Here is a 23,179-nt window from a genome sequence, read left to right as displayed (position 1 = left end):
TCCTCCTCCCTCATGTGGTACCCTTCCTGCAGGCTCAACCTGACATGACTCTCCAGCATGACAATGCCACCAGCCATTTTGCTCGGTCTGTGCGCGATTTCCTGCAAGACAGGAATGTCAGTGTTCTGCCATGGCCAGCGAAGAGCCTGGATCTCAATCCCATTGAGCACGTCTGGGACCTGTTGGATCGGAGTGTGAGGGCTAGGGCCATTCCCCCCAGAAATGTCCGGGAACTTGCAGGTGCCTTGGTGGAAGAGTGGGGTAACATCTCACAGCAAGAACTTGCTTATCTGGTGCAGTCCATCAGGAGATGCACTGCAGTACCTAATACAGCTGGTGGTCACACCAGATACTGACTGTTGCTTTTGACCCCCCTTTGTTCAGGGACACATTATTTCATTTCTGTTAGTCACATCTGTGGAACTTGTTCAGTTTATGTCTCAATTGTTGAATCTTATGTTTGTACAAATATTTATACATGTTAAGTTTGCTGAAAATAAATGCAGTTGACAGTGAGAGGACATTTCTTTTTTTGCTGAGTTTATTTTTATTAAGTGTACAAAGGCCCATTTACAGGTTAATAGACAAAGGTGATGAGGGCAAAGCATAACTGGTTGTCCACCATCATACACATCTTGGGGTCATTGTGGCCTGGTCTGAAGGCAGATTTGTTTACAGCACAAACGGACTATGTAATGGGTCTAGAAGCAGGCTATAAAGGAGAATTTTGTTTCTGTGTTCATCTCAAGGTTCATGCCAGCAGTCCCTGACAGCCTTCACAGCCACACTGACATGTCACTTTCTGTTCCAGGTCACTGTCAGGGCTGTGGGAGTAGTTCCAGGTCAACTCAGTCCCCGCCTTCACCACTCTGCAAGAAAATATAGAAAAAGCTAAATCTGCTATTGGTACTGATATATCAACCCATCGCGTAGTTTTATCACAAAATCATTACCCATTAAAAAAGGGACTATTCAGGACACTTACTTGCTGGTGAAGAAGGCGATGACGGGGAAGTTTGGATCATGAGAGTCAGTGAAGACATTCTGCACAAATAGGTTGGGGTCGCAGCTGTGCTGTAGAGACAAGTTGTCAGAGGTTATGAGTGGGTGGGTTAAAGAATGGGAGTAGATAGTCACACCGTCATACACCTACATTTATGAACCTTCCCACGTTCCCCTCCTTCGTGGCATCTAGGTAATACAGGTGCTCCATAGGGTTCTGCTTTGGGCCCAGTTTTTTGGGGCTTGTGCTTGTGGACACAGACAGCTTCACATCCACTTCTTTCATGTGTGGTTGGGAATTCAGCTGTGGCTTCTGTACCCCATTCTCTTGCTCCACACCCTCCTCAACCTCCATGCCTGAAGAAGGAAAAGTGTAACAGGAAAGAAAATAAGTTATACTGCATACTATCTAGGCACCCATAATGCCTCGTTTCTCAATGTTCATCATTGGGAACCATAGCCTGGTTAAACCAGTGGAACAATGGTGAGTGCAGCTGTCAGTCTGGTGTAACCAGACTAATGGAACCATGAAGCATCCGTTGGCCCAGTTTCCAGTACCTATGAGAGGTTGGACTGGCAGGGAGTTTCCCACCAACACGGCTTGTATCTGTGGAGAAAGCTCCACCCCGGGCCTCTGAATAACAGGCACATGAAGCCCGTCAGGAGGTGAGGAGGGGGGCGAGGGCTCCAGGGTCTCTGCAGGCGCTCGTCCCTCCCCTGCCGGCGCCAGCCACTCATCAACCACCTCCACCTCGTCGTCGGAGGGAAGGTCCGCCTTCTGGCGCTTGGGTGGGAGGGGCTCGTCGGAGTCCAGTCCTGCCCTGAGAACTACACCTGAAAGGAAGGGAAGTTAGTAAAGTTTCAGATCCTTGATTTGGATCCACAGTTGAGCCTTTATTAAAGGGATGGTTCTTATGCAAATACAGTGCCTTGTCAAAGTATTCATCCCCCTTGGTGTTTTTCTTATTTTGTTGCATTACAACCTGTACTTTAAATTGATTTTTATTTGGATTTCATGTAATGGACATACACAAAATAGTCCAAATTGGTGAAGTGAAATTAAATAAAATTGTTTCAGAAAATTAAAAAATTAAAAACAGAAAAGTGGTGTGTGCCTTTGCTGTGAAGCCCCTAAATAAGATCTGGTGCAACCAATTACCTTCAGAAGTCACATAATTAGTTATATAAAGTCCACCTGTGTGCAATCTAAGTGTCACATGATCTGAGTATATAAATACCTGTTCTGACAGGCCCCAGTCTGCAACGCCACCAAGCAAGTGGCACCACCAAGCAAGTGGCACCACCAAGCAAGTGGCACCACCAAGCAAGTAGCACCACCAAGCAAGTAGCACCACCAAGCAAGTAGCACCACCAAGCAAGTAGCACCACCAAGCAAGTAGAACCATGAACACTAAGGAGTTCTCCAAACAGGTCAGGGACAAAGTTGTGGAGAAGTACAGATCAACAAAAATATGTGAAACTTTGAACAGCCCACGGCGCACCATTAAATCCATTATAAAAAATGGAAAGAATATGGCACCACATCAAACCTGCCAAGAGAGGGCTGCCCACCAAAACTCACAAACCAGGCAATAAAGAGACCAAAGATAACCAGAAGGAGCTGCAAAGCTGTTAATGGGATTTATCTGTTAATTGAATGATTAGAATATTCGTAGAGACATAGAGTCCAACTCTGCACCCAAGAGACTTGCAGCTGCAAAAGGTGGCTCTACAAAGTATTGACTTTGGGGGGGTGAATAGTTATGCACGCTCAAGTTCTTGTGTGTTTCACCCAAAAATATATTTAGCATCATCAAAGTGTTGTGTAAATCAAATGATACAATCCCCCCAAAAATACATTTTAATTCCAGGTTGTAAGGCAACAAAATAGGAAAAATGACAAGGGGGTGAAATATTTTCACAAACCACTATATGTACATTTTCACTGAACAATCATTTTAAGCTTACAGGACCAAACTGTCAGTTTCCCCTACCTGCGTATGTGCACACGAATGTGCCCCTGTCCAGGTCGTCACGGCAACGCACCCCCCATCCTTTGTTTCCGGTGGGGAAGACCTGCAGCCGGACACGCAGACCCCGCTGAACCACACGGTTCTGGCACATACCACGGTCACACCCACACCAAGGACCGCATTCGTACAGCCTAGCAGACACACACAGATACATATCTCATGAGTAGTTGGTAATGGCATGCACTCACCAGGCACAATAGATACACAAAGGACATGAACACAACAGGATTGCTGACAAGGACCAGACGCCCAGCCCAACTCACCCTTTGGGCACATGCTCAGACAGCCTCTGGTGGGAGTAGTGTTTGCCGCCTGGGGTCAGACAAGCGCAGGCGCAGCTCTCCGCATCACCACAGCCGTCAGTGCAGTCGCAGCAGGTGGTGAACAGCGGGCCCGAACTGAGGAAACAGCCGTGAGGCCAACGCTCCTTCCTGTAGCGGAAGTCCTCCGGCCGCACTCCTTCCTCCTGCAGGCACAACTCCACCGGCGTTGGCTCTGACCCCCGGCTCAGGTCCCTCTCAGCCAGCCCGGGTGGGCGCCACTGCGGTGGCCGCAGACACTCCAACTGCACCAGGGGGTCAAAGGTGAAGTCGTCCACCTGCAGAACGCCGTGACTCTCTGTGGCAACCAGAAAACAAAGCACCTCCCCTGGGGTGCAGAGACTCAGCCCACAGGGAGCCTTGTAAACAACACCCCGCGCCGTGACCTCAGAGTCCAACTCTGCACCCTCAGAATTCTCAGAGCCCTCCCCCTTAGAGTCTGGTTCAGTCCCATCACAATCGGTCTCAATCCCAGTAGTGAGAGGTGGAGTGGGAGCACACTGCCGCTGGAAGGAGCAGAGTAGTGGGATCCTGAGAGGGTTGTGGCCCCGGAAGTGGTGTGCGGACGGGGGCAGGTGGGGCACACAGGCCTGGCTGCAGGTATGGAACTGGTAGGGGAGCTGGAGGGGCAGCAGGGGAGTCATGAGGTCCTCTCTGTTGGGGTAGGGGGGCGACAGGGGGATGATGGAGCCATCGTAACGGAGGGGTGAGGGAGGGGATACGGGCTCTGTCTGTTGTGGGGGCAGAGGAGTCTGAGGGTCGTCAGTGTCAGGGACTGAAACTGTGAGGATTTCTGTGTGGTGGAGACAGATATTGGGAAGATGTTAGGCTAGCAGCATACTGAGATATTGGGATAGCTCACAGACCACGTTTGGATCCAATCAATCCAAACCTCACAGTCAGAGATACTATAATGACATACTGGGCGTGAAATAGGCTATGTACCTGCACCAATAACCACCTCCACAAAAGACTCATTCCCAGTGGCAGGGGCTGTAGTTGTAGCTGGGGCTGTAGTTGTAGCTGGGCCTGTAGTTGCCGGTGTCACAATCAGCCCGGAATCCAATAAGGTAATCATATTCATCCCCTGGACATATTCTAAAACAAAAACAGAACAATTATTGCATCAATGGCCAGTATGTGTATGTGTGTGTACTGTATATATGGTACCTCTGTCTGTAGCAGTGCAGGTCTTGATGGCATGCTTCAGGTGTGTCAGATATTCATACAGCTCATCAAATGTTTCTTCCACATCCACCTGTACCCAGAATGACTTTGCCCTCGCTGAAATCAGAGCAAAAGATGTCAGGAACAAATAATTTGCATGATGATCTCCAACAACAACTGGGTCCATCTTTCAAACTGGATTAAATGTATGTGAAACTAGAAACAATATAACGGTATAAGTGAAAATTCCTCACCAACTTCTGTTTTCTCTGACCCATCCATTTTCAATATTGATGGATGGTCAGCTGGTTATGAATTCCTCTGATACCTGCTAAGAAAATGTGCAATTGGCTAAGCACATAGTCAATATTATGCCGGATATATAGCCTACCAAAGACCAACCAAGTTACATATATATTGTTGGTATCCAACGTCGATGGCCCAGCTAGTACTACCAGCTAACGTACACCAGTAAGGATGTTGTAAGTCACAACGTTAGCTAGATCTCTAGCTATCTTTGCGATGCCGCATGCATTGATTTCAGGAAGTTGCTTGCAAAAAGCATTATTATACAAGTGTCGACACCAATTTACAGTTCGTTCAAAACATAAGCTAATGTACCTACTGCCTTATCTATTTTAAACCTGATAGTATCGATACATTTTACTTTGTCTACTTCCATTGATGAAATTCGAATACCCATAATGCACTTCACTATTTTGTTCATATGGAAGACAAATCCAACATATTACCGATCTGCAAATCCAGTTTCGTAACAAAGGAATGGGAATCAGATGAATTTACCAATTTTACATTCGATTGAGACAAACGTTTCAATATTTAATGTCTCCTTTTTAAAACTGAATATATATCTATTCTCCATTAGCTTTTCATGAATTGACCCAGTTGAAAAGTGAAACAGTTAAATTTTACTACGAATATCAAACATTCTTCAACTTTAATGTTCGTCATCTTGCAAGTTGAGGGACTTATGTACAGTTGGCGAGAGTTGATTGTCTGACGGTTACAATATGTAAATTGGTCGTTATGTCAAACTCAGGTTATGTAGCGGGCTATTTTCTAGGTCTATTCATTCGAGCAAAACGTTTTGCAACGACAACGTTTTGCAACGACAACGAATTTCTTATTGGACAAGTTTAGGTAGTCCCTCCCCGTTTTGATCCGTTTGGTGTCAAGTGAATACGACCCTGTGTAGTTTTGTAACACAGCAATAATGCATTTACGCAAGTTCTATATCGACATTATTATGCGCATTCTGGTGTTCATACGTGCAGCAGAAACTACACCTTCAATAGGGTGAGGATCATTCTACAATTTGACATTTATACGGTAGGACCGCATATGTTTCTTAAACCACTAAACAATGTCAAGGAATTCTGTCCTGTCTATGTCCACGTTTGAACTCTTTATTACAGCTCGCATAACGTTACATATATAGCCTCCTCGAGCACCAGTAGCCACAGGGTAACCCATCTGAACATAGACTACTATTATTATTGAAATATACATGTTTTTGTGTTTGATTTCTGAAGTAACGACACCAGTCTCTAGCCGAGATGACCCAGGTGCGAAGGTCGGTGGGAGAGGCGCTGTGGGGAATGTGTGCCGCCGACGCCATGTCCATGCCTGCGCACTGGTACTACAACATCGATGACATCAAGAGAGATTTTGGAGGATGGATCACCGGCTTCAACGCACCCAACAACAGACACCCGTCCAGCATCCTCACCCTCTCCAACTCAGGTATGTAAACATCACCCTTTACTGAATTTGAAAATTAGTTGTTTATTGGTCATGAATTATGACATGACATGAGTGTTTGATATATGCAAGAGCATTCATTCTTCACCTGATGTTCATCAAACTGGCAATCAGTACATTGAAACATTTTGAGTGTATCCTTAATCTGTTCTCTCTTTCCCTCCGGTCCATAGCGGGGAGCGGTCGCACTGCATGGTCCTCTGGTGGGAACAGACCCCATGTTGTGGGTAGCGTAATCCTCCATAACAAGCTCAAGTTCTGGAAGGCATCAGGTGGATCGGTCCACTATCACCAAGGTGCTCACTACTCACTTAATTTCAGTTCATCTCACAAATGAATGTAACTAAATGAAAAAAATAACTGTCTCTGACCTTGGTCTGTATATATCTTTAAAAGCAGTTATGTACGGAAAATAATTATTGACAATACATATTATCAATTATTCAGTTAAGTATACCTCTATCTCTGTGCAGGTCTCCAAGCAGGTGAGAATACCCTGAATGCCATCTGCTCCCTGAGGGTGGCACAGGCCCTGACAGGGGGGAAGTTTGCCAGCGTGGCAGAACCAGTGGCGAGGGGGGCGGTGCTGGCTGATTACGTACACTTCATGACCACGCCAGGAACACATGGAGACACCTACGCAGAGTCCTTCCACAGAGCATTCTTCTCCGACTGGCAAGACCCCAGACCCACTTCCTCCAGCAAGGTAATGCACACGCACATGCATGCATACATGCAAGATTACACACCTAACCAGACAGTGTCTCAGTTTGTCTTGTCTATGTGTTCCAGGTGTTACGTTTGTGTCTTGTCTTTTGTGTTCCAGGTGTTACGTTTGTGTCTTGTCTTTGTGTTCCAGGTGTTATGTTTGTGTGTCTTGTCTAGGTGTTCCAGGTGTTATGTTTGTGTGTCTTGTCTATGTGTTCCAGGTGCTATGTTTGTGTGTTTGTCTATGTGTTCCAGGTGTTACGTGTGTGTCTTGTCCATGTGTTCCAGGTGTTACGTTTGTGTCTTGTCCATGTGTTCCAGGTGTTACGTTTGTGTCTTGTCTTTGTGTTCCAGGTGTTACGTGTGTGTCTTGTCCATGTGTTCCAGGTGTTACGTGTGTGTCTTGTCTATGTGTTCCAGGTGTTACGTGTGTGTCTTGTCTATGTGTTCCAGGTGTTACGTGTGTGTCTTGTCCATGTGTTCCAGGTGTTACATTTGTGTCTTGTCTTTGTGTTCCAGGTGTTACGTTTGTGTCCAGGTGTTACGTTTGTGTCTTGTCTAGGTGTTGTGTGTCTTGTCTATGTGTTCCAGGTGCTATGTTTGTGTGTCTTGTCTATGTGTTCCAGGTGTTACGTGTGTGTCTTGTCCATGTGTTCCAGGTGTTACGTGTGTGTCTTGTCTATGTGTTCCAGGTGTTACGTTTGTGTCTTGTCTTTGTGTTCCAGGTGTTACGTTTGTGTCTTGTCTTTGTGTTCCAGGTGTTACGTTTGTGTCTTGTCTATGTGTTCCAGGTGTTACGTGTGTGTCTTGTCTAGGTGTTCCAGTTGTTACGTTTGTGTCTTGTCTTTGTGTTCCAGGTGTTACGTTTGTGTGTCTTGTCTATGTGTTCCAGTTGTTACGTTTGTGTCTTGTCTTTGTGTTCCAGGTGTTGAAGTTTGCAGAGCAGCGCTACCAGCAGAAGATGAACTTGTCAGTCCCTGACAGCCAGCTAGACGCTATTGGCTGTCTCCCCATGGCCATCCCCTTTGTGCTTCTCTCTGCCACAGCCAATGAGGACCAAGCTGCAAGTGTTGCACCCACCCCTTTTTGGAATATTTGAATAGGAGAATCTCAATTGCATTTCCTTGATCCTTCTCTCCTTGCCTTATCTCAAAACCCATTGGATGAGAAGGTCAGAGGGGAGGGACCGTTGAACTTCTCCTCCAATGGGTTTTAAGAAGGAGACGAGAACACAAGAAATTAATATTTTCCCAACGAAACTCACTCTCTCTCCCCCTCTTTTACTGTGCTTTCTTTCTTCCTCTCCCAGGTTTCTGCAGCGGTAGAGTTTGTCCGGCTCACCCACCCCCATCCCAAGGTGGAGAAATATGTGACGCTGTACGCCCGAGCCCTCCATGCCACTCTGAATGGGGCGTGTCTGAAGCAGCAAGCGGAGGCCGCCCTCAAGTCACCCGAACTGGACGCATGGGACACTTGCAAGCCCTACATACAGAAAGCAGCCAGGTTTCCAACCTCTTCTGCAGAGGGGCTCAAGGTTCACCAGAGTGCAGTGGAAATGCTTGGCATGGCCTGCTACACCCGAGGTGTCTATCACTCTCTGTCTTCCTATCCACAGCAGTGTGATTTAGTTCCATTTATGTATTTGATGCAAGTGTCCACTGAGTCTAATAGAAGTTTGTGTGTCCTTTATAGGTGCCCTCAGTAGTATGTTCTACCTAGCACATGAGTTTCACAACGACCCTCATGGAGGGATCCTGGCAAACACCAATTGTGGCGGTAAGTTTGTTTGTTTTCTTGTGGTGCCAATTCATCTGTTTTAAGGTGTGTGTTTTGAGAATTGTCAGTCTAAAATGTCTGTGTCTTTTTCAGGAGAGAACTGCAACAGGGGTTCTGCTTTGGGGGCTCTGCTGGGGGCGAGGGCAGGGTACACGGGTGGATCTGTACCCCAGGAGTGGAAGGATGGATTGAGGAACACACAGGAACCCATCCATGAAATACTAAAGATGCTCCGAGACTGCCCCCTATAGGACTTAAAGCCAGCATCAGAGCACTGACACACATACCTTACCTCCGTTTGGTTGGTGTAACTCATAACAACATCTGTGTACATATGTTTGTTGATTTTGAGCCTTTTATTGGCCTTGGTATTCACATGCTGGCCATTGTATGCACAAAAAGGTACCTTACAATGAAAGATTACAATGCACAAATAATTACCTTGTGTAAAAGTGCTTATTTTCCCAGGTTTACCTTGGTTTACTCCCCAGCTGAAAGCTCAGCTATCTCTCTCGATCATACATCAAGTAACTATTCTCAGCTGTGTCTCCATTAAATATATTTTAGAGATCAGTTGGAGTTTATGCACTAAAGGCGTCCGCATACATAGGTTCGGTTTGCTCCTAGCAGAACTCGGCCAGGCGAAGTGAACGTCTGTGCTCGCATACTCCCTTAAAATTACCTAATTTTAAAAATATTATATTACTTTTTGTACCTCTTGAGTCACCATAGTCCGTACACTCACTTCCTCAAAATAGTCTCAATTAATCTGTAAATAATTTTGCGTTTTTTCTGAGGAGGTCTTAGTTGCGCAAATTTACATCTAAGATTTTTGGTGCAGTATTTCTAAACATCTGCATGAAAACTCGTCATCTCTCGTTGAATGACAACAAGCACTTCATTGCAGATCCCCTATTGTTGACCAATCACCGACGAAGGGGCGTAGACTTTGGCTACGGAACTTTGACAAGCCTCAAGAAAAACATGTGTGATGAACAGTCCGGGGGGAAAACCCTGGCGAACACCTAAAACGTCACAGAATTTCATCCTAATATATGCGGGATCTTTTTCGACTTTGAATCATACCGTAAGCTTTAAACTCATATCGAGTTTGAGTTCAAGAAGAAAAAGTTAACCTAGTTTAAAGTACATTTGATCATATACATTGATTGCAGAAGCAGGTAGACAGTAGCCTGCAACATTTCTACATTCCTTGTTTCCAAGTTATGCGAAGGGAAACATTGCGAACTAATTATGGCAGTTTAATGGTAACTTATTTTATCAGTCTTATTTTCATTTGGATATAACCTAGTGAAGTTATTTGAAAGGTAATATGCCCTGCAGAATTGTGTTTTAAAGTTGAATAAAAGCATTTATGCTGGTCGATTATGCGCACATACAATAGTATACATTGTTACAATCTTATGTACTGTAATTAAAGTGTGAAAACCTTCATTATCTAACATCTACAGTACATGCTGCTTTTCACATGGATCATGTTTATCATCTATATATTTTTGTATCCTTCAGGCCCAATAAATGGTGTCTCATTACCAAATCTAACCACCTGTCAACAACCGTTATTGTACTGTCTCCTTCATCATTACAGTGCCTTCAGAAAGTATTCACCCCCCCCCCCAAAAAAAAAAAATAATAATAATAATAATTGTGTTACATGGATTAAATTGAGAGTTTTTTTTGTCACTGGCCTATTTTAAATATATATATATTTCACCTTTATTTAATTAACCAGGTAGGCTAGTTGAGAACATGTTCTCATTTACATCTGTGACCTGGCCAAGATAAAGCAAAGCAGTTCAACACATACAACAACACAGAGTTACACATGGAATAAACAAACATACAGTCAGTCACACAATAGAAAAGTCTATATACAGTGTGTGCAGATGAGGTAAGACAAGGGAGGTACGGCAATAAATAGGCCGTAGTGGTGAAATGATGACAATATAGCAATTAAACACTGGAGTGATTGATGTGCAGAAGATGAATGCGCAAGTAAAGATACTGGGGTGCAAAGGAGCAAGATAAGTATATACAGTATGGGGATGAGGTAGTTGGATGGACTATTTACATATGGGCTATGTACAGGTGCAGTGATCTGTCAGCTGCTCAGACAGCTGGTGCTTAAATCTAGTGAGGGAGATATGAGTCTCCAGCTTCAGTGATTTTTGCAGTTCATTCCAGCCATTGGCAGCAGGGAACTGGAAGGAGGAATTGGCTCTGGGGGTGACCTGTGAGATATACCTGCTGGAGCGTGTGCTACGGGTGAGTGCTGCTATGGTGACCAGTGAGCTGAGATAAGGCGGGGCTTTACCTAGAAAAGACTTGTAGATGACCTGGAGCCAGTTGGTTTGGCGCTGAGTATGAAGCGAGGGCCAGCCAACGAGAGCGTACAGGTCGCAGTGGTGGGTAGTATATGGGGCTTTGATGACATAACGGATGGCACTATGGTAAACTGCATCCAATTTGTTGAGTAGAGTGTTGGAGGCTATTTTGTAAATGACATCGCCGAAGTCAAGGATCGGTAGGATGGTCAGAGGGTAGGATGGTCAGAGGGTATGTTTGGCAGCAAGAGTGAAGGATGCTTTGTTGCAAAATAGGAAGCCGATTCTAGATTTAATTTTGGATTGGAGATACTTAATGAGAGTCTGGAAGGAGAGTTTACAGTCTAGCCAGACAACTAGGTATTTGTAGTTGTCTACATATTCTAAGTCAGAACCGTCCAGACTAGTGATGCTGGACGGGCAGGCAGGTGCGGGCAGCCATTGGTTGAAGAGCATGCATTTAGTTTTACTTGCATTTAAGAGCAGTTGGAGGCCACAGAAGGAAAGTTGTATGGCATTGAAGCTCGTCTGGAGGGTAGTTAACACAGTGTCCAGAGAAGGCGTCGTTCCTAACTCAGTTGCCGGAGAGGAACGAAGCCGCTTAGGTATTTCACCATGAGGTCAATGTAGGAAGCCTAGTGGTTTGAGCATTGGATCAATAACTGAAAGAAGTTCAGATCGAATCCCTTAGCTAACAAGATAAAAATCTGTTTTTCTAAACAAGGCAGTTAACCCACTGTTCCTAGGCTGTAATTGTAAATAAGAATTTGTTCATAACTGGCATCCCTAGTTAAATAAAGGTAAAAAATGTTGACTTTAAGACAGTTACAATGTTTAATGGCTGTGAGGAGAAAACTGAGGATAGATCAACAACATTGTGGTTACTCCACAATACTAACCTAAATGACAATGAAAAGAAGGAACCATCTACAGAATACAAATATTTCAAAACATGCATCTTGTTTGCAGCAAGGCACTAAAGTAATACTGCAAAACATGTGGGAAAGGAATTCACTTTTTGTCCTGAATACAAAGCATGTTTGAGCCAAATCCAATACAACACATTACTAGGTACCACTCTCCATATTTTCAAGCATATTGGTGGCTGTATCATGTTATGGGTATGCTTGTAATCGTTAATGACTGGGGAGGTTTTTTTAGCATAGAATTTAACGGAATAGAGCTAAGCACAGGCAAAATCATAGAGGAAAACCTGATTCAGTCTGCTTTCCACCAGACACTGGGAGATGAATTCACCTTTCAACAGGACAATAACCTAAAACACAAGGCCAAATCTACACAAGTTGCTTACCAAGAAGACAGTGAATGTTCCTGAGTGGGCGAGTAACAGTTTTGAATTAAATCTGCTTGAAAATCTATGGAAAATGGTTGTCTAGCAATGATCAACAACCAATTTGACAGAACATGAAAATGTTTTAACAGAATTATGGGCAAATATTGCACAATCCCGGTGTGTGAAGCTCTTAGAGACTTACCCAAAGGTGTTGACTCTGGTGTGAACACTTATGTAAAATATATATTTCTGTATTTCATTTTCAATACATTTGCAAATATTTCTAATAACATGTCATTATGGGGTATTGTGTGTAGATGGGTGAATTTGATCCATTTTGAAATCAGGCTGTAATACAACGAACTGTGGAATGAGTCAAAGGGTACAAATACTTTCTGAAGGCATCTTCCTCAGTGACAGTTCTGTCTTCCCTCCCTCAATGTGAAGTGTTAGTTCTATAGTGGCAATAGACTACATTAATATTGGTGTGGGCAGTTATTTTAGGAAGCTGCATTGAGGATATGTTGCCTCAGAGCCATTATAGCTTTCTGCACTGTAAACTATACTGCCTTACAAAGCAAAAGAGCAGTAACTGCACATTTGATCAACAATGAGTTATTTACAGTTTTGATACATTGAATACATGCTTTATCAGGTGGACAAATATCCTGCCTCCACTGTGTTGTTATACAACAGCACCTCCTGTTGGTGTGATACTAGTAATGCCTCCATGGCTCCAGTCCAGTCATTGTATTTCCCAATGTTATTCTCCCAGCCAACTGCCCTGTTGGTTTACCCTGATACATGTTCTGTCAGGGAGGGGGGAGAGAGACTGATTTGCTGTGCGTGTGTTTGTGGAGTATGTGTTTGTGGGAGGACTGAACTTGGATTGAGCCCTGAGAGCTCAGTAATGGAGTCGTCTACGACCACGGACGCTCTGAAAGTGAAGCTCAGACACCTTATCCTGCTGGCCCTCTATATCCCAGCCTGCACCGGACTCCCTGGAGGTGAGTCTCAGATCTGAGGATGTGAATTACTTTGATGGTTCTTGGTTCAGCCCTGTAACTTTCAAATACAGCACCACACGCTGCTGGCTACTCAATGCCCTGCTTGACTTCCTGTATGTCTATCTGTCTTTCTGTCAGTCTGACTGTACAGAGACTGTTTACAGCCTTGTGTGTGCAGTAATAGCAACTTTTCAACCACCCATGGTCTTCATTGGGATTCTTCTTCCTTTTCCTACTATTTGTACTCTGTTCCTGTGGAGGTTTGTTGGATGTCTATCAATTTAAAGTCTATGTAGTGTGAGCAGTCATGTCCCGTCCTGGCAGCTCCAGTGTTCCTGAGCACACAGGAGGCCAATGAGGTGCTCCATCATCAGCGGTCGCGGCGTGCTAACAGCCTGCTGGAGGAGCTGAGACTGGGAGACCTGGAGAGAGAGTGTCTGGAGGAGCAATGTGGCTACGAGGAGGCACGGGAGATCTTCACCCTCCCCGAACAATTGGTGAGTTTAAACTGAATGATCAGATGGAATCTGAGGAGGTAGGTTCTCCATATTTGTCCCAAAACATTAGAGTCTTTTTAAATAGCCCTCTCTCTTGTTTTATGCAGGAGGAGTTCTGGAAGAGCTACTCAGGTAGGCTATCTTCAGGGGACTCACCTACTTATTCCAGGGGTTTTCTTTATTTTTACTATTTTCTACATTGTAGAATAATAGTGAAGACATCAAAGCTATGAAACACATATGGAATCATTTAGTAACCAAAAAAAGTTTTAAAAGCTGTCATCAAGGCAAAGGGTGGCTACTTTGAAGAATCAAAAATATATTTTGATTTGTTTAACAATTTTTTGGTTACTACATGATTCCATATGTGATATTTCATAGTTTTGACATCTTCACTATTATTCTACCATGTAGAAAATAGTAAAAAATAAATGAGTAGGTGTGTCCAAACCTTCAACTGGTACTGTACATTTTGCCAAATCTACATATATTTCTCGTTTCTCATTATAATGGTTCTAATAATAATCTAATATTGTCTCTGTCTGTAGTGGTGGATCAGTGTGAGTCTGGCCCCTGCTTGAATGGGGCTACCTGTGTAGGTCAGATGAACACCTACATCTGCATATGTCTCCCTGGGTTTGATGGACGAAACTGTGGCCAAAGTAGGTACAACACACCTCTGTCGAATCACTGAAATTGGCTCTTGGATTTTCTTCAATAATGGTCTCCATTTCTCTTGTCTCTTGGTTCCTGTCTGTCTCTATCGCCACCTCCACAGCCTTGATGAACTCTTATGATGGTTGTCTGTACAGAAATGGGGGATGTGAGCACTTCTGTACAGAGTTTCCAGACCTGTCTCACCATTGTCACTGTGCCCCTGGGTACAGCCTGGACAATGACAGCAGTAGCTGCATACCCCAAGGTCTGTATCACACTGGGCCAAACCCTAACAACTACAACTCCCAACAGCCCTGTGCTTCTTGAGGCCATCTCCATACAATCACTTAATCTTCTTCTTTTTTAGTCCTTCTCTTGCCTGTATTCTCTCTTTATCCTCAACTCCTAACCTCTCTCTCTCTCGCTCTCTCTCTCTCGCTCTCTCTCGCTCTCTCTCTCTCTCTCCTCTCTCTCCTCTTAGTTCCGTTTCCCTGTGGAAGAATTGTGAAAACGTTCAGGCCCGGGCCCCGAATTGTGAAAGGCACAATTTGTCCTAAGGGAGAGTGCCCATGGCAGGTATAGCATTGCACTGTAGTTATTGACTGACCAACACGTGGCTAGATCCAGATCTATGTCTGTCTCACACTCTCCTCTCCCTCTGTCACTGCAGGTTATGCTGGAGTACATGAATGAATATAAATGTGGGGGGATCCTCTTGGCTCCACATTGGATCCTTACTGCTGCCCACTGTATGTGGCACACGGCTGCCTCCCATTGGCAAGTCACAGTGGGTGAGTGGGCAAATGGTATTACAGTGTTCTCTCAACGCTCCCAGTATCTCAGCTGCCACAAAACCCAATTCTAACTATCACCTCTGAGTGTTCACTGTCCACTGATCCTGAGTTCTTCCCCTTCAAGGTGAACACAACCGTGCGAAGAAGGAGGGCACAGAGCAGGTTCGCCGGGTGACGAGGATGCTGATCCACCCCCAATACAACCACACCTCCACAGACCGGGACCTGTCTCTGCTCTACCTCAAGAGGGAAGTAGTGCTTGGACCCTTCGTGGTGCCTGTGTGCTTGCCCGCCTTGGACGGCTCCTTCGGGCGCACACTGGGGGCCATGCGTACCTCCGTGGTGAGTGGCTGGGGCCGCCTGGCTCAGTCGGGACCCCCGTCCACTCTGCTCCAGAGGCTGGAGGTTCCTCGGGTCCCCCTACAGGAGTGTCGCACCACAGGCCTCAATGTGACCATGAACATGCTGTGTGCTGGGTTCAGGGATGGGAAAAAGGATGCGTGCCAGGGGGACAGCGGAGGGCCCCTGGTCACCCGCTACAAGAACACCTGGTTTCTGACGGGAGTGGTGAGCTGGGGTAAAGGGTGCGCCCAAGAGGACGTCTATGGAATCTATACCCGCGTCTCTAACTTCCTGGACTGGATCAATCAGACCATGGCGACCGGCTGAGTGGGCGTGTCCATTTAAAAACACCCCTCCAAAAAACACTGACAGATCTCCTCAAGGATGATGCTGGATAATAGCCAAGACACAATCCTGCTCCAAACTAGAATCTGGATTAAGATATAAACTCTAATTATAATGATGACATTCATCTTTATAGTTTCTTAGACAACCCTAAGATATATATTTTCTTTGATCCAATTATTAACAGAATAAATAAATAGTTATTTGAAAATAAAGTTGGATTGTTTTCCTAACTGATAAGAAACATAACACAACTTAGCGTGCATGTAGCCCTGAGATCAGTGATGTAACTGAAAGAGTGGGAGGGGCTGTGAAAGGGAGGGAAGAGCCTGCATAGGGTCAATGACAGAGGAAGGTAAGCACGTGTTAGGGGAGGGTTAGGGCCCAAATCAGGATTTTGTCCAGACTTTGGACCTGTGGACTGAAAGGAACAGAGAGTGACAGTGTGCTTAGATATTCTGAGGGCAGTCATCATGTGGCTTCATGTTCTCTGTCTTACATTAAGTATCCGCTGCTGTCATCCCGCCTCAGGTAAGTTAACTTACCCCTACGTATGTGTTTTTGTGTGTGTGTGTTTCTAACTTTAGTTTGTATATATGCATTCATTTATGTACAATACATATCTACCTGTTTGCTTGTGTGCAGTTTGTGCATGTGTGTGTGTGTTTGTGTGTGTTTTTATGTGTGTGTCTGTGTGTGTTTGTGCATATGTGTCTGTGTGTACAACTCCCCTCTCCTCCGGTCTTGCAGTGTTCTTGGCGCGGGACCAGGCCCATGGCCTCCTCATCCGGCCTAAGCGTGCCAACAGCGGCTGGTTCGAGGAGCTCAAAAGGGGGGACCTGGAGCGAGAATGCCTTGAGGAGAAGTGTTCCAAAGAGGAGGCGCGGGAAGTGTTTGAGCACGAACAGGCTACGGTCAGTGCCTGGTTGAACCACAATCTGATCATGAACAGACCATAGTCTGCATGATAGGTAAAAAAAACAATAATAATGACTCTGAACACGATTCCTACCTGATATCCTCTGTGAATTGTCCCCATTCTCTTCCCTTAGGAGGAGTTCTGGAGAAACTACAATGGTGAGCTTCTGTGCAGTGTGTCATTTCTACAGTCACAAATACCCAGACACCACCACCACTATATTTGAATCTTTTAACATCTTTGTTGACCATGAGATCCCAAATGTACACAAATGTATTCATCCTTACAGTTCAAGACAGCTGCCAATCTGACCCCTGCCAGAACAAAGGAAGCTGCTCTAGCATATCAGGATCGTCTTACACCTGCCTGTGCCTGCCAGGCTTCAGTGGACGGAACTGCGAGCTCGGTAACAGTTCTTGATGGGAGACGTTTCTGTGCAAACTTTAGTTTCCAAGGTTTCTTTTTCCCGTTTACTTACATAAACACATTCTTTATGTCAGCATTCAAGGCCATTCCTGACTCCTGCTTGCATGAGAACGGGGGCTGTGAGCACTTCTGCGAGGAGGAGGGGGGCCGACGCAACTGTTCATGTGCAGACGGCTATTTCCTGGGGACTGATGGACAGCGTTGCCTGACACAAGGTTAGCAGTCACAGCCACAGGCCATGTGCCATGTCAACGTTGTATGATCAGTTGTATTGTCATCATGTATGATGTTATCTGTGGATGCATCCCAAATGGCATCCTATGTCCTATACACTGAGTGCACAAAACATTAGGAACACTTTCTTAATATTGAGTTGCATCCCCTTTAACCCTCATAACAGCCTCAATTCGTCAGGGCATGGATTCTACAAGGTTCTAAAACGGTCCACAGGGTTGCTGGCCCTTGTTGATTCCAATGCTTCCCACGGTTGTCCTTTGGGTGGTGGACCATTCTTGATACACACAGGAAATTGTTGAGCGTGAAAAACCCAGCAGCGCTGCAGTTCTTGAGACACTCAAACCGGTGTGCCTGACATCTACTACCATACCTTGTTCAAAGACATCTAAATATTTTGTCTTGCCCATTCACCCTCTGAATGGCATACAAACACAATCCATGTCTCAAATTGTCTCAAGGCTTAAAAATCCTTCTTTAACCTGTCTCCTCCCCTTCATCTACACGGAATGAATAAGGGATCATAACTTTCACCTGGTCAGTCTACAGTATGTCATGGAAAGAGCAAGTGTTCCTAATGTTTTGTACACTCAGTGTAGTACTTTAACAAAAGTAGTGCACTATATAGGGAAATAGGGTGCCATTTGGGACGTACCCTCTGGTTGTAGTATATACACCCTCTGGTTGTAGTATATACACCCTCTGGTTGTAGTATATACACCCTCTGGTTGTAGTATATACACCCTCTGGTTGTAGTATATACACCCTCTGGTTGTAGTATATACACCCTCTGGTTGTAGTATATACACCCTCTGGTTGTAGTATATACACCCTCTGGTTGTAGTATATACACCCTCTGGTTGTAGTATATACACCCTCTGGTTGTAGTATATACACCCTCTGGTTGTAGTATATACACCCTCTGGTTGTAGTATATACACCCTCTGGTTGTAGTATATACACCCTCTGGTTGTAGTATATACACCCTCTGGTTGTAGTATATACACCCTCTGGTTGTAGTATATACACCCTCTGGTTGTAGTATATACACCCTCTGGTTGTAGTATATACACCCTCTGGTTGTAGTATATACACCCTTTGGTTGTAGTATATACACCCACTGGTTGTAGTATATACACCCTCTGGTTGTAGTATATACACCCTCTGGTTGTAGTATATACACCCTCTGGTTGTAGTATATACACCCTCTGGTTGTAGTATATACACCCTCTGGTTGTAGTATATACACACTGGTTGTAGTATATACACCCTCTGGTTGTAGTATATACACCCACTGGTTGTAGTATATACACCCTCTGGTTGTAGTATATACACCCTCTGGTTGTAGTATATACACCCTCTGGTTGTAGTATATACACCCTCTGGTTGTAGTATATACACCCTCTGGTTGTAGTATATACACCCTCTGTGCATTCAGAAAGTCGTCAGACCCCTTTACTTTTTGTAAAAAATGTGTTACTTTAAAGCCTTTTTCCTCATCAATCTACACACAATACCCCATAATGACAAAGCAGAAACAGGTTTTTAGAAATGTTTGCTAATAAAAAATAAAAAATGATATCATATTTACAAGTATTCAGACCCTTTACTCAGTATTTTGTTGAAGCACCTTTGGTAGCGATTACAGCCTTGGGTCTTCTTGAGTATGGCGCTACAAGCTAGGCACATCAAAGATCTCTCTGTACTTTGCTCTGTTCATCTTTGCCTCGATCCTGACTATTCTCACAGTCCCTGTTACTGAAAAACATCCCCACAGCATGATGCTGCCACCACCATGCTTCACCTTAGGGATGGTGCCAGGTGTCCTCCAGACGTGACTCTTGGCATTCAGAACAAAGAGTTCATTCTTGGTTTCATCATACCAGAGAATCTTGTTTCTCATGGTCTGAGAGTCTTTAGGTGCCTTTTGGCAAACTCCAAGCGGGCTGTCATGTGCCTTTTACTGAGGTGTGGCTTCCATCTGGCCACGCTATCATAAAGGCCTGATTGGTCGAGTGCTGCAAGAGTCTTGGTGGTTCCAAACTTCTTCCATTTACGAATAATGTGGGCCACTTTGTTCTTGGGGACCTTCAATGCTGCAGACATTTTTTGGTACCCTTCCTCAGATATATGTCGGCACTCTACGGACAATTCCTTCGACCTCGTGGCTTGGTTTTTGCTCTGACGTGCACTGGCAACTGTGGGACCTTAAATAGACAGGTGTGTGCCTTTCCCAAATCATGTCCAATCAATTGAAGTCACCCTAGGTGGACTCTAATCAAGCTGTAGAAACATCTGAAGGATGATCAATGGAAACAGGATGCACCTGAGTTCAATTTTGAGTCTCATAGTAAAGGGACTAAATACTTATGTAAATAGGTATTTCTGTTTTTTATTTGTAATAAATGTGCAAAAATGTTAAAACCTGTTTTCGCTTTGTGATTATGGGGTATTGTGTGTAGATTGCTATGGATTTGTATTCATTTAATCCATTTTAGAATAAGGCTGTAAAGTAACAAAATGTGGGAAAAGTCAAGGGGTCTGAATACTTTCTGAATACACTGTATGATCTCTGGTCTCTCGTGGTTCCAGAAACAATGGCCTGTGGGAAGGTTCCTGTCCTGCACGGCAGCGCCTCCGAGAAGGGAGACGTACCGTTGGACCCCCGTTCACGCATCGTGGGGGGAACAGAGTGCCCTAAGGGTCACTGCCCCTGGCAGGTACAGTATGAACCAGTGGCGGCGGACAAGTTTATGTATCTGACGTAGAGGTGAAGTCTCTTTCCCCACGGTGTGTTTCTACAGGTGTTGTTAGTGAGAAATGAGAAGGGCTTTTGTGGAGGAGTCATCTACAAACCCACCTGGATCCTCACTGCCTCTCACTGCTTGGAGAATATCAAGGCCCAGCACCTGAAGGTGGTGGCAGGTATGGACTGTTTTTCTTTAGAAAAGAGTCAATACAGCTGTTGTGTATTGAGTTGTTTCAACCTTTTCTGCATGTGCCCAGGTGAACATGACACAGAGAAAAACGAGGGTACGGAACAGACCATAGATGTGGCAGAGATCATCATGCACAACAGCTACGTGTCAGACACGGCGGACAGCGACATCGCCCTGCTACGTCTGAAGACTGCCATTACTATGACGCCTTTCGCCGTGCCCGTCTGCCTGCCCACCCGCTCGATGGCGGAGCGTGAGCTCTGGGCCATCAACCTCCACACGGTAAGTGGCTGGGGCCGGCGCAGCGAGAACGGTCCTACGTCACGTGTCCTCCGGCGGCTGGAGGTGCCACGTATACGTACCCAGGACTGCGTTGAGATGAGCGGTGTCACGCTAACGGCTAACATGTTCTGCGCCGGCTACATCGAGGGCAAGCAGGACTCCTGTAAGGGGGACAGCGGCGGACCACTGGTCACCCGCTACAGAGACACCACGTTCCTTTTGGGTATCGTCAGCTGGGGAAAGGGGTGCGCCCGGCCGGGGAACTACGGGATTTACACCCGCGTGTCCAACTACCTGGACTGGATCCACAACTACACGGCAGAGCAGCCGACAGCGCAGCCGCAGAACACCACGACCACACTGCAAAACACCACGGCCAATCCAAATGCAGTCTTATAAGTGTCACAGAACAGGAGCAGTGCTGAGCCCAGTACCTTATTGGGTTCAACTTGTAGTACATCTCTGAAACCATATTTGTCTTTCAGATTATAGTATTTATATTTATCATGTTTTGTTTCTCGTGCTTCAACTACACTTTCTAAAGTTTTTCTGTATGTTTGTTGATTTTATGGTTTGATTTAACTCTGAATTTTTTTTATTTTTATAAACGTTTGATTGATGCCAAAGTAAACTGACCCTTCTGCTGTGACATGATAACCATTAAGGCAAACTGACTCTTACATAAATTGGTGTTCAATTACAATGCATTTGCCATCTTAAAACAAAGCTGCTTGCATTCTGCTCAGACCCCGCAGGCTCTTTGTGTATGTTATAAGAAAGAGGACAGTCACTGCATTATATGTTATGACCCCTGTGCAGTTAGTTGGGCCAATGGGATTGAGGGTATAAAATGTAATTTTGTATTATCAGGGAACAATCTTCTCAAACTAAGGCAATTTTATATGTATTTAGCAAAATACGACCAGAATAGTGGTAAACATATGAACACAAAGGCTGTCAGAATTGCTGAGTGTTGGAGCCGTTTCAAATATATTCCAATAAAACACTGTTCTAGAAGCATTCACTGATGTCTATTAATTAACATGATATGCAATATGATTCTGTAAATTGTGTTAAAATGAAGACGTGATGTGAAACCTTCCCCGTATATATTGCACCCTACTTGAAATCCCATTGGAATGTATTACGTCCAGCAAAGAGGTACAGGTTACCCATTTTGGCAAGATGTCTTCATAATGAGTGTGTTGCACATGGGTATGTGTGAAACTTACTCCTCAGCCTGAAGTGTCCCCACAAGCACCAACGAATAGCTGGCTTTTCACGTGGCGCTGACTGGTAAGATGCTTAATGAGGGTGGTCCCAAGTTTGTGCCAGGTGTGGGCAGAATCGGGAGAAAGTGGTACTCACTAGGCAAGCAGCATGACATCCTTTACAGGTGTACCAGCAAACTTTACATACAGCAAGTCAAATTCTAAACAATGATGCCTAGGTATTAGTAATTTACCATAGGGTACACATTTTCCTAAATGTCCGCCAACCAGCTCCAGTTAGCTTTAATTGGATTGGTGTCACTGCCACTGATCCATGTTTCATTTTTCCTTTTGTTTTGTCTGTTTACACACCTAGTTCCCATCTCATAATTATGTTCCTTATTTAACCCTCTGGTTTACTCAATCCAAAACATAACAAAATCCCGTTCCAAACAAGGACAAAACGGGACTCAAAATACAACACACCGGAATACACGAAAGACAATCACGCACAAAATCAAATCAAATTTATTTATATAGCCCTTCGTACATCAGCTGATATCTCAAAGTGCTGTACAGAAACCCAGCCTAAACCCCAAACAGCAAGCAATGCAGGTGTAGAAGCACGGTGGCTAGGAAAAACTCCATAGAAAGGCCAAAACCTAGGAAGAAACCTAGAGAGGAACCAGGCTATGTGGGGTGGCCAGTCCTCTTCTGGCTGTGCCGGGTGGAGATTATAACAGAACATGGCCAAGATGTTCAAATGTTCATAAATGACCAGCATGGTCAAATAATAATAAGGCAGAACAGTTGAAACTGGAGCAGCAGCACGGTCAGGTGGACTGGGGACAGCAAGGAGTCATCATGTCAGGTAGTCCTGGGGCATGGTCCTAGGGCTCAGGTCCTCCGAGAGAGAGAAAGAGAGAGAGAGAAGGAGAGAATTAGAGAACGCACACTTAGATTCACACAGGACACCGAATAGGACAGGAGAAGTACTCCAGATATAACAAACTGACCCTAGCCCCCCGACACATAAACTACTGCAGCATAAATACTGGAGGCTGAGACAGGAGGGGTCAGGAGACACTGTGGCCCCACC

The 23,179-nt window shown here is 44.9% G+C and overlaps 4 protein-coding genes across 10 annotated transcripts; 3 read left to right on the top strand and 1 right to left on the bottom strand.

Annotated features, from left to right (window-relative positions):
* Positions 1–519: 519 nt before the first annotated feature.
* setdb2 (SET domain bifurcated histone lysine methyltransferase 2) lies at positions 520–5,247 on the bottom strand. Of its 3 annotated transcripts, none has more exons than XM_064970421.1 (10): positions 5,148–5,232; positions 4,777–4,853; positions 4,526–4,639; positions 4,301–4,453; positions 3,299–4,148; positions 2,997–3,166; positions 1,561–1,836; positions 1,154–1,359; positions 986–1,074; positions 520–869 (listed from the first exon to the last, which is right to left on the bottom strand). In XM_064970421.1, the coding sequence occupies exons 2-10, from the start codon at positions 4,802–4,804 to the stop codon at positions 752–754; spliced, it is 2,004 nt and encodes a 667-aa protein (XP_064826493.1). In that variant the 5' UTR covers positions 4,805–4,853; positions 5,148–5,232; the 3' UTR covers positions 520–751. The 3 variants fall into 3 exon arrangements, with proteins under 3 accessions (XP_064826493.1, XP_064826494.1, XP_064826495.1); XM_064970422.1 differs by having other exon boundaries at positions 5,144–5,224; XM_064970423.1 differs by having other exon boundaries at positions 756–869; positions 986–1,069; positions 4,777–5,247.
* A 243-nt stretch (positions 5,248–5,490) lies between these two features.
* On the top strand, positions 5,491–10,351 carry LOC135543278 (uncharacterized). Of its 3 annotated transcripts, none has more exons than XM_064970426.1 (8): positions 5,491–5,872; positions 6,095–6,286; positions 6,478–6,600; positions 6,778–7,010; positions 7,938–8,075; positions 8,322–8,595; positions 8,705–8,788; positions 8,882–10,351. In XM_064970426.1, the coding sequence occupies exons 2-8, from the start codon at positions 6,100–6,102 to the stop codon at positions 9,037–9,039; spliced, it is 1,197 nt and encodes a 398-aa protein (XP_064826498.1). In that variant the 5' UTR covers positions 5,491–5,872; positions 6,095–6,099; the 3' UTR covers positions 9,040–10,351. The 3 variants fall into 3 exon arrangements, with proteins under 3 accessions (XP_064826498.1, XP_064826497.1, XP_064826496.1); XM_064970425.1 differs by having other exon boundaries at positions 5,492–5,839; positions 6,076–6,286; XM_064970424.1 differs by having other exon boundaries at positions 5,492–5,872; positions 6,076–6,286.
* Positions 10,352–13,276: 2,925 nt separating this feature from the next.
* f7l (coagulation factor VII, like) lies at positions 13,277–16,284 on the top strand. Of its 2 annotated transcripts, none has more exons than XM_064970420.1 (8): positions 13,277–13,434; positions 13,765–13,931; positions 14,039–14,063; positions 14,480–14,593; positions 14,710–14,853; positions 15,070–15,164; positions 15,259–15,379; positions 15,507–16,284. In XM_064970420.1, exons 1-8 carry the CDS (start codon positions 13,338–13,340, stop codon positions 16,049–16,051), a joined length of 1,308 nt encoding a protein of 435 aa, XP_064826492.1. In that variant the 5' UTR covers positions 13,277–13,337; the 3' UTR covers positions 16,052–16,284. The 2 variants fall into 2 exon arrangements, with proteins under 2 accessions (XP_064826492.1, XP_064826491.1); XM_064970419.1 differs by having other exon boundaries at positions 13,278–13,434; positions 13,759–13,931.
* A 171-nt stretch (positions 16,285–16,455) lies between these two features.
* LOC135543275 (coagulation factor VII-like) lies at positions 16,456–21,889 on the top strand. 2 transcript variants are annotated; one of them, XM_064970416.1, is made up of 8 exons: positions 16,456–16,600; positions 16,715–16,983; positions 17,122–17,146; positions 17,278–17,394; positions 17,489–17,629; positions 20,241–20,368; positions 20,453–20,573; positions 20,655–21,889. In XM_064970416.1, the coding sequence occupies exons 1-8, from the start codon at positions 16,543–16,545 to the stop codon at positions 21,266–21,268; spliced, it is 1,473 nt and encodes a 490-aa protein (XP_064826488.1). In that variant the 5' UTR covers positions 16,456–16,542; the 3' UTR covers positions 21,269–21,889. The 2 variants fall into 2 exon arrangements, with proteins under 2 accessions (XP_064826488.1, XP_064826490.1); XM_064970418.1 differs by having other exon boundaries at positions 16,468–16,600; positions 16,820–16,983.
* The last annotated feature ends 1,290 nt before the right edge of the window (positions 21,890–23,179 follow it).

The sequence above is a fragment of the Oncorhynchus masou genome, chromosome 7, assembly GCF_036934945.1.
Source record: "Oncorhynchus masou masou isolate Uvic2021 chromosome 7, UVic_Omas_1.1, whole genome shotgun sequence".
NCBI lineage: Eukaryota > Metazoa > Chordata > Actinopteri > Salmoniformes > Salmonidae > Oncorhynchus > Oncorhynchus masou.
The sequence above is the reverse complement of the archived record's forward strand: the minus strand, read 5'-3'. Positions and strand labels throughout refer to the sequence as shown.